Source organism: Cololabis saira, chromosome 10 (assembly GCF_033807715.1).
Source record: "Cololabis saira isolate AMF1-May2022 chromosome 10, fColSai1.1, whole genome shotgun sequence".
Taxonomy (NCBI): Eukaryota; Metazoa; Chordata; class Actinopteri; order Beloniformes; family Belonidae; genus Cololabis; species Cololabis saira.
Genome location: NC_084596.1, coordinates 17806890 through 17818848, shown reverse-complemented (window position 1 = coordinate 17818848; position 11959 = coordinate 17806890). Strand labels below are relative to the sequence as shown.

Here is an 11959-nt window from a genome sequence, read left to right as displayed (position 1 = left end):
TACCTTACGCCGTAGGCTCTGCGTTGATGTAACGCAGAACCATAAATCAGCCTTAGGAGGAGACTTGAGCTCAGTGTAGGGTTGGTAGAGGCTGAGCAATGCCCATGATGAAAATCTTAAAAAAAAAAACCTGTAACAGCTTCATATAAGCATCATTAGTTCAAATAAAACAATATACTGATGCTGTAGGTGCAGAATACAAAACAAAACCAACAGCAGCACAAACTTGATCATCTAGCTGATGGTAGGCAACAAGATATATCCATCGGCAACATGTCAAACCTAGAAGCTTTAATTTCCCCAGAGCTAAGGCTGGGATGATACTGAAATCATTTTCTTAACTCCACCAAGAAAATAATTTTAGTTGACGTTACTTTATTTATTATTTTATAGGACACTAATTTATGAGAAACATTCAGAGATACCTCTGTTATTCCATAATAATCTTGCATGGGATGATTATTAAACTGAATATTGGATATTTAAGACATAACTCTAGTTTTCATGCCTGAATTATTTTTGCTTTTCCTCAATTCAAATGTTTAAGCTTAAATTACTCATATCATACCAGAAATGACATTATACATGTGTAAGAACCCCACAAGATGGTGTTTTTACACATAGGTCTCTGAATAGCTACACTGAACTATCAAGACTGTTTGATTTGAGGTTTTGGCACACTCCAAAATGTTGTAATATCATATCATTGTATAACTCTGTTCATCTCAGGATGCAGCACTTCCAGTTGAATTAAATAATCAATTAGACCTTAAAAAGCATAGTCAACTAGTCTATTTTTGATTCTTTTCACAAGGCTAAAGTCAGAAAATGTCTTAAATGACGTCCAGCTCCTGTAAGTTGCAAGATCGGAGCTACCAAGGCTCCTCAATAGCAGTGGTGGAAGAATTATTCAGATTGTTTGCTAACTTAACCAGAAATTCAAAAATAATTAAATTTAGAGTCACTTATGAAAAGTCTGTAACACTATTAGTGAAATATTGTTGAAAAACTAAAGCAAAAAGTGGACAAGAGTGTAGGTTTTCAACATTCACTTAATTCCTTAACTATGACCTACGATAAATTGTAAAAATAAGTATGTGAATCCATTTTGCAAGACAAGTTTATTTGTATAGCACATTTCATGTACAAGACAATTCAATAAAAAGTCAAATAGTTTAAAATCAGAAATTAAAGACGGACAGACATAAGTTAAAAAGACTAAAACAAATGAGATGCAAGAAATAAAGGTTGTAGTGCACTGTGGTGGATTACTGAAACAAAGCAGTGAATAAAAAGGGTTTCAACCTTGACTTAAAGCAATTGACTTTCAGCTGCCCTGATGCATTCTTTGTTCCACAGGTGGGGAATATAAAAGCTGAACGCTGCCTCATGGTGTTTGGTTCTACCTCTGGGTACAGAAAGTAGGCGGGACCCTGACCGCCTGAGGGTTCTGGTTGGTTCATAATGGACCGATGTGTTTTAGTCCTAGACCATTCAGAGATTATTAAACCTACAGCAGGATTTTAAAATCTATTCTGTGACAGACAGGAAGCTAGTATAAAGATCTATGAACTGGAGTTACATGGTTCAACTCTTATTCTTAGTGAGGACTTGGGCAGCAGAATTCTGAACTAACTGCAGCTGTTCACCATTTGAGGAGAAATTTTATTTAACATGTTGGTGCACTTTTCAGTATTAGTTTGTGCTTGATTAAATATCCGTGCAGAACATGTGGGGTCACCCTAGCATTCTTTAGTATGTGTGTAATAATAATAATGATAATAATACATTTTATTTGGTGGCGCCTTACAAGTCACCCAAGGTCACCTTACAAAGCATAAAATAAAAGCATAAAATAACAATATCAAACATTATTAAAACCAAACATCAACCAATATTTTAACCACAGAGACAGTGTACAATCAGAGGGAGTATGCCAGTTTGAAAAGGTGAGTTTTGAGTTTGGATTTGGATTTTGGATTTGTATCAGTCCATCGATGAATACATCCACCTACATAAGTGTGTGTTTACCATCTTCTGCTCTACATTGCTGATTACCCAATAATAGGCCAGTCACACATAACTAAAGTATTTATTAAAATTCATCATTATACAGTTGGTATTTACACATATAGCAAGAGCACTGACTCAAATAACATGCACAAACATAGTAAGGGTTAACAGCAATATTTCTTATAGCTCTTTTTGTGTTTAGTCCATAAGCAAAGGGGTTTTATTCCATTTCCTCTGAAAACTTGTGAATTATCATTTATCTTCTCTTATTGCATGTTGATGAAGTCCATTGGCCGCTTCATCAGAAGAGTCACCTCCAGTTCCTCTCTCTCGCTGAAGAACTGCGCCTTGCCCTCCTGCTTGTGGATGGGATTAGGCAGGTGGAGGCCCAGTTTGCTGAAGAGAGAAGGAAAGAGAGATGAAAAAGGTGGGGAGAGCACAGGGAATCCAATATGTGCATGACAGAGCAGGATGATAAGGATGAATCAAAGCTCAGATCAGCATTAAACTCTCTTTGAAGGGAAATATCTGGAAAGAAAGACTTTTGATCTAAAATGCAGTCACTTAATCGTGAGGAAATTAAACATATAAGAAGACATTTTGAAAACATCTGTTACTATTTTGGCGTTCGTAGATCAAGGAACTTCTCTTTTACATCTAAAATGACATCTTTTGCTTTGGTGTCTGGCAGTTTGATTTTCACCTACAGTGGAGAAAAGACAGCATCTTATTATACACTCTGCTCATAGATTTTTTTAAAAATTGATAATAAGAACACATTTGGAATTTTGACTGTTTTATATCTTACTAATAGCACACCACTTGTAATACAGAGATTGAAAAAAAAAAAGAAATCCCAATGTTGGAAAAGTAATTGGAGTCTGAAAATGTAATATTTCAAATACCTTGAATTTCAGTCTGATTTCCTAAACAGGTTCAACTCTCATCAGTACTGAAAGATTGTATGCAGTTCACAGACATTTTTGAGTTTAAAATTATCTAGTCTGTCTTTCGCATGAAACAATGAAATCTTGCATGCAGTCTTATACTAAATTATTGTATATTTTTTGCTTTCATTGTTTAAAACAAAGTCAATTTAATAAAGAAAAAAATCTGGTGGGAGGCTTGGTGACTTACCAGCATGGCTTCACAGCACATAGAAGATGGGTCCTTTCTGCTTAAACCCAGGAACAGGTCCTCTGCTCCCACACTCTGCTTCAATATTATTTCATATCTGTACAAACATAATAAATTACACAGGAAACCCAGACTGTCAAGTCACAGATATTCTGAGAGTTCCTCTAAGATGATTGTCCCACTATTTGACCACATCATGCTCCCCCTTGGTTTTTTCAGGTGTGTCTGTCCTTACTCAGGTTGTGGCCGTGGGTCAGCCAAGTCGTCATAGTGGGAGCCCTCAGCTACCTCGTCCTCACTCCAAATATCTTTGCTGTTCTTCTTTGTGTAGGCACTTGACACTAAGTCAACAGAAACACATACAGAATCAGTTTATACCTTGTTAAAGTAACTGTACAGGAAGAGTTATATTCAAGTGACACAAATCCTCACCATCTTTATCTTTTTTGGGTGGGGGGCCAATATGTCCAGGACCCAGTTGTGCATATGTTGACACATTCTGTTGAAATAAACTTGTTATAATGTAGTTAAAAAGCAATTATGATCATTTGGAGATTATTGAACAGTCACAATATACAGTATAGACCAATAGTTTGGACACACTTCCCCATTTGTTTGAATGAGAAAGTATGTCCAAACTTTTGGTCCTTATTCTCTCTCTTTGTTTATGTCTTACTTTACAATCTTCATCCCCTTCGTCTTCCTGCTGAGTAGATAATAGTGCAGAAAGAGCCTTTAGGTGCTGCACGGATGATCCTTCAAGATACTCCATTAAGAAAACAACAAATTTAAGCTATTTTTCAAAATCCTAAAATGTAGCAAGTACTCCCACCTCGAAAGCTACAAATAAAAACATCTACCTCAACAACTGAACAGTGAAAATAATTTAGAGAATAATGAAGCTGATAGTAAAGCCAGAGACGTTCAATAATGTATAGAGTATCTTTGGTAAAGCTACATTCGGACTGTTGACGTTCAGTTTCCATGGAGACGACCAGGTTTACTGGCTGCCATGGCAACAGGAACGCGAACACATAAAAAAAAATACTGAAAGGAGTTTAATCACCTTTTTTAACGCAATTTAACATAGTATGACTTTGGCTTGCTAACTTACCAGTACAATGTTACCTAGTAGTTAAAAGCACTATTTTATTGGTAAAATAAAAGCATGACATAGCGTGAAGGTGACAATAAAAAATACCGGAAAAGTCCCTTATTATTATTACTCGTTCAATCAATATATGTTTCACGTGCATTCACGTAGATGAAGTTTCAGCTGTTTTTAGTTTTAAGTTTATTTTGAACCATTAAAAAAATGTGGGCTTTTTTTTTCTTTTAACTTTTTTGCGTTAGGCTAGTCAGTCCATTGTTTAGCATGTCCTAATTCAGAAATCTGAATTTAAAAAAAAATTAAACCGATAAAATTGTAATATTCTGGCAGGTTTCGTTTCGTTTCGTTTAATTATTTATTCAAACAGGTTAAAACAAAAACAAAATAATCAGAATACATAAAATGTATATACCCCAAAAAACAAAGAAAACCATAAGCAAAACAAAGCAAATTAAAGAGACAAATCTATATGTAAATAAATATTTCCTGTTTGAAAGGGTGTAGGATGAAGTTTCAAAAAACTTTTCTAGTCCTACCCCTTTTTCTGTTTTTACCATTTCTTCACAGAACAGGTAATATTGTAGGATTAAATAAAATAAAAAAGCCTACTTGTTAGTATTTTTTTTACATATAATTTTACTTTTTACTCACTTTTTTTATGTGTTGTCGTGTATTTTTTTTATATATCGTGTTTGTTTGTTTCACTGTGATTGTACGTGTTTGCCTCTTTGTGCCGTTTCTTGGCCAGGTCGTCATTGTAAATGAGAAACTGTTCTCAACTGACTTACTTGGTTAAATAAAGGTTAAATAATATTTTTTTATTCTAAACAAATTCCGTGGCTCACAAGTACCTCATTATAAGCAAAACTTGTCCACTATGACCACTTTTCATTATTCGCGCACTTGGCGGAGCCGCGCGTCTTGTCCCTCCGCGGACGCCGTAGTGAACGCATGCCCTCAGGGATCATGCTGAAGGTGACAGGTAGTAGTGCCATGCCGGGAGCTCCCACTTTGTTGCCTTTCACCGTTTATGCTGTCGATCATGCCGTCGGCAACGGGGAGAAAGAAGTCCCGAAACCCTTAAACCGGGACGAGCTCTCTCTGTACACCGCTCCTCCTCTGCAGAAGTTTATCCACGAGGAGCCCGAGCCGGCTCCGCTGGAGGAGTATGTCGCCACCGTCCGGAAGTCTGCAGAACCCTTCACGGCTTGGTATCGGGACACCTACGCCAAAGTTAAACCCAAAGTTCAGAAGATCGTCCAATTTGGTCATGACACATACGAGTACGTGCAGAGCCCTCCGAAGGATTTCTACCCCCGTGCAGGAGTCATCGGCGCCACCGGCGTCCTGGGGCTGTTTCTCGGCCGGGGCTCCAGGATTAAGAAGCTGGTCTACCCGGCGGCTCTGATGGCCGCCAGCGCGTCCCTCTACTACCCGGAGCAGGCGGCGGCCGTCGCCAAGTCCACCGGGGACTCCGTGTACGACTACGCGGTGCAGAGCTACGCTGCGGCGGAGAAGATCCTCAACCCGCAGAGCAAAGAAGGGAAGAAGAGCAAGGAACCAGGGACTAAACCGTGACAGAGATGCAATCCTGCACCAAACTCAGCAATAATATGACCAGTTTGTATCTTGACACATGCTGCTGCCTGGAGAGGTTTCACCGTGTGACTTTCATGCCCTCTCTTTGCACTGAGCGGGCAAGGCTGGCCATGAAGTTTTGCAACTTGAATCATCTACCCCTGCTTCTAATTTGAATGTATATTTATGTAGATTAAAATAAAAATCTTATATAAAAACCCTTTAAAGTCCAGCCTATTTTCAATTATCATCCGCTTCTCTGCAGACTTAACACCTTATTACTCTGTCATATGTATATAAAAAAAAAAAAAAAAAAAAAACTTGGTATGGCAATCAGAAGAACTATAGCCACTTTGTTGAAAGATGTCATGTAGTAGTCTTTAATTTGACTTAATGAAACTGAGTTTTTAGATTCCAGATTAAATGAAACATTAAACTGTGTAGCTTGATTATAAAAAGAAAAAAAGGTGGCCAATCAGAAAATGTTAGTTAGGCATGTGTCTGAAAAACAAACTATAAAAGCAAGATATTAGCCACATGATCCTCCGGTGGTTGTCATTACTCATTTGAAAGAAATTTAACTGAATTACCTGTAGTTACAATGTAACCAAAAACAGTACTCGCAATCCAAGGTGACTGAACAATGACTGTTCAACATTTTTATTCATTTCAGCCAAAGGAAAAAAAAAAAAAAAAAAAGTACAAAAATTAAATATGAACGACTTTAGAGAAGTTTCCTCAAAGCAGCACCAGCTTCTCATTTAGAGCGATCTGTGCTTGGGTCAGGTTGGAAAGGTAGGTCACCATCAGCAAGTCCTGCAGCAATGAAACAGAGTATTTACATATTTAAAGAGAAAACATTGTGACAGTGGTATAAAGAAACAAAAGTCAAGGACTGCAATCAAGCCTGTCCTGTCACTGCTACAAAAACATGCACCATCAACTTTAGAAAACAATGAAGAAGCACTTACATTGATGTTGGAATTGAGCATGTTCTCAAAGTCCTCAGGGGGGATGGTTGGCACCTTGTTGACCAGGTCCATGAGGAAACGTCCCACGCTGTTATCTGCCGTCACTTTTCCTGACTGAGACAGACCAAACATTATTATTATTATTATGTTTTTACTTCTACAACTTTTAAGTTAATTACTTCTTAAATTAATGGTTTTTCAAAGAGAAGCCTGATTACAATAAATGCCTCAGCATAGTTTTTGTTAAATAAAATAATGTTATAATATGCCACATGTTTGCCTGAGGTTCTATTTGCCTCAAACATCCAAATAACCACGATTTCAGGAGGATGCAATTTTTCCACTCAACTGTATGTATACAATAGGACTGTCTCGTTCTAGCATAAATACTCACCAACACATCATCGATGTATGCAAGCACAGTGGCTAACATATCCTGTACCCGAGCTGAAGCTCCGCCCACCTGGGACAGGTCAGAGGTCAGACCTTTGGCACGACTGGGGGCCTCACGTGTCCTCTGCAGCAGGTCCACTGAAACACAGATGGAGTACGTTAAGCACAGTTGAGTAAATATCTTTTCTCCAACACATTTTTTCCTTAAAGACACAAAGATTCAAGTATTTTTCCCTTACCGCCTATTCTCTCAGTATCATAGTAGATATACTTGACAGTGAGTGGGGTGAACATAACACCAACTGTCTTTCCTGGCACTCCCATCTGTGCACTGCGTAGGACATACACAAACAGAATGATAAGGACACACTCAATCTACAGCTCATCACACAATCCAGAGGTCAAAGACAGAAAAATCAGCCAACCTGACGTAGGCGCGGATGTTCATCTTCCCGCTCTGCAGCGCTGTGTCTACAGTCAGGTGAATGGGGTTAGAGGCCTCGCGGCTGTAGTACTCATGGATGAGCACAGAGTGTTCGGTGATGTCAAAGCCTGTGGCATACCTGCCAGGAAAGGTAGCACTCTGTTCAAGAAAAGTCTTTTTCCATCAATATACATTTTATATGATAAATATGGACTATTCACAATACCATCCGATGATGACCTCTGTGGGTGAGACCCTCTTGTGAAGCTCATACATGTTCTTGGCAAACTCCATGTCCACAGCAACCTGTGATCAAAGAGGTTGGATTTGAAGCATTAAAAACATTACTGTCTACAGCTGGTTAGAAAAACAAAAAGCTATGCAATTAAATCTGGCTATTCTCTAGTCACCCCATAAGAGCCGGTATTTAAAACACAATCTAAAATAATCAGACTATAAAATTAAAGTTTAAAGCAACAACCGCAATCATATGTTAGTGAAAAATTTCCCAGTGCAACCCAAACTTATTTTAGCAATAAACTAAACATTACCACAGTAGCCCCTTCAACTTGGTGTTTACAAATACATATACATATTACAAATAATGTGCAGCAACATCTTATGGATAGTCTGAACATCAGTTTTTTTTTTTTGGTACAACACTGATTCCTTTTAAATATATGTTCATCTTTTTGTTATTAAAAAAAAACAGCTGTGCTTTTATTGTTTTATGTTAAATTACTGATGATAATAATCATGTTCTGGGTCTGTAGAAAGCACCTAGAGACAACTTCTGTTGTAATAGACGCCATATAAATAAAATGTAATTGATAAATTTGACCTATATCCACCACAAATAGCATAATGATATTTCTGGCAGATAAACATAAATAAATTAATCAACATTAAGCTTCACACGGAGCGTGTGATGATATGCATGATGCCATCACGCATCACTATTTTTTTTTTTTTTTAACTTCTATAAAGCTTCTCTGACAGCACAACTTCTACAAGAGCTGTTACCACGGCAACTTAAGAACGTAAGTCTATCCAGGGGTGGGTAATCCAGGTCCTCGAGGGCTGGTGTACTACAGGTTTTAGAAGTTTCCCGGGTTCATTGCACCATGATACCAGTGACTGTGTGGTTAACATAATTGTGCAGACCTCGATGACAAGCTGATGATGATGATTAATTAGAATCAGGTGTGTTAAAGCAGTGAAACATCTAAAACATACAGGACATCGGCCCCCGGGGACCAGGAATGCCCACCCCTGGGCTATACTTTTTCAAAACGTGGCATGTGGAGTGGTAGCTTAGTGGTTACAGAGGAGGGCTGGGGTCTGGAGGATCCAGATTCAAGCCCCTGGATTGTAACCTAGTCCTAGTTTGATTAAAGATGGGTTAATTTCCCCATTGTGGGATTACTAAATGTATTTATTTTATTTTTATGTAGTCACTGAAATCTAACTGTAGAGTGATCATTAGATTACAACGATCGACACTGATGTATAGTTTACTGGCTAAGTAAGCGCTGCGTGAAACACAGATGTGCAGATGCAACTTTTGAAGTACCGCAGGTCTACAGATGCGGACACTGCAAACGTCAACAAGTCCACATTTATGCTCCCATGCGATTGAAAACTTACCTCATCTTCTGACTCATTGTGAGGCACAGAGAAGCAGTTGGTCACCTCAATAGAGTGCTTGTCAATAGTACCTGGGTGCGAGGAAAATGACAAACTGTTGTTTAACTAGCCCACATCAATAATGTTAGCAGCCAGTAAAAAAGCTCTAACAAGGAGGTGACTAACTAAAAAGCCCCTGACAAAAGAGGAATGGACAGGAATTGTAAATGAAATATATAATATGGAAAAAATAACCTTCTCCTTGAACCTCAATATGGATAAATGTATTACCTACTGGTGGAAGTGGTCATCTTATTTTGATGGGTGAGGAAGAGGGTAAGGAGGTGGGTGTACATCTTTGTGAGAATATGGAGGTAGATTTCTATGAAGATAAACAGTTGTGCAGGTTCTTCACATCCCTCTGTGTCGGTATATATGTATGAGTAATTGATGACCTAGGATTTATTTTAATTCATTTTAACAAGAAATCAATCAGGCAGCTGCAGCTGATCCAGAACGCTGCTGCCAGAGTCCTTACAAATACCAGGAAACTGGACCATATTACACCGGTCATGAAATCACTACACTGGCTTCCAGTGACTCAAAGGATAGAGTTTAAAATCTTACTGCTGGTCTACAAAGCACTGAATGGTTTTGGATCAAAATACATGCTTGATCTGATCTGTTAGTTCCCTATGAAGCTCACCAGACCCCTGAGGTTCATCTGGATCTGGTAGGGCTGTGCGATTAATCGATTTTAAATCTAAAATCGGATTTATTAATCAAGACGATGTTAAAAAAAGGAAAATCGGAAAATCGATTTTCCTTTTTTGCAGCTGGCTGCATTACAGACAGAGCTCGTCTAGTCATCTTTGTTTGGTCAAGAAAATTGTAAATGTCACTTTACTAAACTCAAGGAGGATTTACAGTATCTTTAAATTGCACTTCATTCCCTATAGAGAAATTTGTTTGCTATTTTTCTTTAAAAATAAAGATGAAATATTTGAAACAATTTATTCCATTGTCTTGTGTAGTTTTACCAAAAAAATCGAAATCGAGTTTTCAGAGAAAAAAAAAAAAAAAAAAAAAATCAGGATTTTATTTTTGTCCAAAATCGCCCAGCCCTAGGATCTGATTTGTTGTGGTTCCCAAGAACCAGAACCAAGCAAGGTGAGGCAGCGTTCAGTTATTCTGCTCCTCACCGGTGGAACAAACTTCCTGTAGACCTGAGGTCTGCTCCAACTGTCAGCTCCTTTAAATCAGGCCTAAAACATTACCGTTTACTGAAGCGTACTCTTAAATTAAATACTTACCTGCTGTACTCTACTGCCCTTACTTTTGAATAACTTGTGCTTTTTTATTATTTTACCTCTTTTCTTATCATTGTATATGTTATTTACTGTTGGTGTCTTTCTTTGCTGCTTATGCTGATTGGTTGTTTGGTCTCCTCTGCATCTGATGTGCCTGTTTGCTCCTACCAGGTTAATAGATACCACCTGAGCTGATCATGTGACTGTTTACCTGTGTTTAAAGAGCTAGTTGAAGGAGACCCCTCTGTCTTTGTTATCTGCCTTGAAGAAGGCCTACATGGCCGAAACATGTTGGCAGTTTTTAACTTTTACTAAGCCATGATTCAATAAAGGCTTTTTATATTTTTCTAACTTCTTGAGTGCCTCGGTTTTTCTAAATTATGTTATTTACTGTTTAATTGTGTCTGGCTGTTTTTCATTTTAATGTAAAGCACTTTGAATTACCTTGTGCTATACAAATAAACCTTGCCTTATGTTTGGGACTGTTGATGGAGCTGCACTTCCAAAGCTTGCCATGTGGTTTTCCCTTTGCTGTTGATATCAGAGTGGCTCACTGACCCGACCTGTTGTCCCCCTCTGTGTATTTTTGTTATTTTCCTTCCTTTTGTTATGATGTCACTGTTACATATTTGTTGTAATGTCCAAAATATACAAAATCTTTAAAAAATAACTTAGCATTGGTTAGCTGCATAGATTAGGGAGGCGAAATTCAACGTTGAAAAACAACACTGAAAACATGCACTTTCAGTTGATAAATGATATGAATGTAAAAGACTCGTCACAGATGTTGAAAGACTCAGCATTTGGTGATGCTTCCTGATAACCAGCGGTGGCCCCGCAGCAACAGCTGGTCCAGGTGATGCTGCTATCCAGCGTGCGTTAGCTCCCGAGCTACAGCGGTGTAGCCACGTGCTGCCATCACGTCTATCCCGACTACATGCCTCCAACAACCGGGTCAAACTTCTGCTCACCCAAAATGGTTCCTATAACACGACTCGCTCCCTCATTCCTTCGCTCGTAGGAGTCGCTGATAGACGCGAGAACGACAGGGTGGATCTTCACCACCGGCCCGTACACCGACATCTTGGAGAAAGAGACCCGGTTTCCGGGCGGAGTCAACACAGATGCGCCGCCACCTAGGGGCCGGCGGATGAACTGCAGGCAAGGAATTTAAGGCAAGGCAAGTTTATTTGTATAGCACAATTCGGCACAAGGTAATTCAAAGTGCTTTACGTCAACATTAAAAGCAGCAAGACAAAATGAAACAGTAAATAACAAATAAAATGACAAAAAAGAGGTCAAATAATGAAAAGCACAAGTTATTAAAAAGTAAGGGCAGTAGAGTACAGCAGGTAAGTATTCAATTTAAGGCAAGGCAAGGCAAGTTTATTTGTAT

The 11959-nt window shown here is 38.5% G+C and overlaps 3 protein-coding genes across 3 annotated transcripts; 1 reads left to right on the top strand and 2 right to left on the bottom strand.

The window, feature by feature from the left end:
- Positions 1-1940: 1940 nt before the first annotated feature.
- On the bottom strand, positions 1941-4305 carry dnaaf6 (dynein axonemal assembly factor 6). Its single transcript, XM_061731038.1, has 6 exons — positions 3827-4305; positions 3583-3649; positions 3386-3491; positions 3151-3247; positions 2631-2716; positions 1941-2409 (listed from the first exon to the last, which is right to left on the bottom strand). Exons 1-6 carry the CDS (start codon positions 3920-3922, stop codon positions 2280-2282), a joined length of 582 nt encoding a protein of 193 aa, XP_061587022.1. The 5' UTR covers positions 3923-4305; the 3' UTR covers positions 1941-2279.
- Positions 4306-5185: 880 nt separating this feature from the next.
- LOC133452505 (MICOS complex subunit MIC26-like) lies at positions 5186-6059 on the top strand. The gene has a single exon (XM_061731864.1). The coding sequence runs from the start codon at positions 5213-5215 to the stop codon at positions 5837-5839; it is 627 nt and encodes a 208-aa protein (XP_061587848.1). The 5' UTR covers positions 5186-5212; the 3' UTR covers positions 5840-6059.
- A 406-nt stretch (positions 6060-6465) lies between these two features.
- eif3f (eukaryotic translation initiation factor 3, subunit F) lies at positions 6466-11668 on the bottom strand. The gene is made up of 8 exons (XM_061731863.1): positions 11535-11668; positions 9275-9345; positions 7854-7933; positions 7629-7766; positions 7443-7534; positions 7205-7341; positions 6811-6924; positions 6466-6655 (listed from the first exon to the last, which is right to left on the bottom strand). The coding sequence occupies exons 1-8, from the start codon at positions 11644-11646 to the stop codon at positions 6578-6580; spliced, it is 822 nt and encodes a 273-aa protein (XP_061587847.1). The 5' UTR covers positions 11647-11668; the 3' UTR covers positions 6466-6577.
- Positions 11669-11959: the final 291 nt, after the last annotated feature.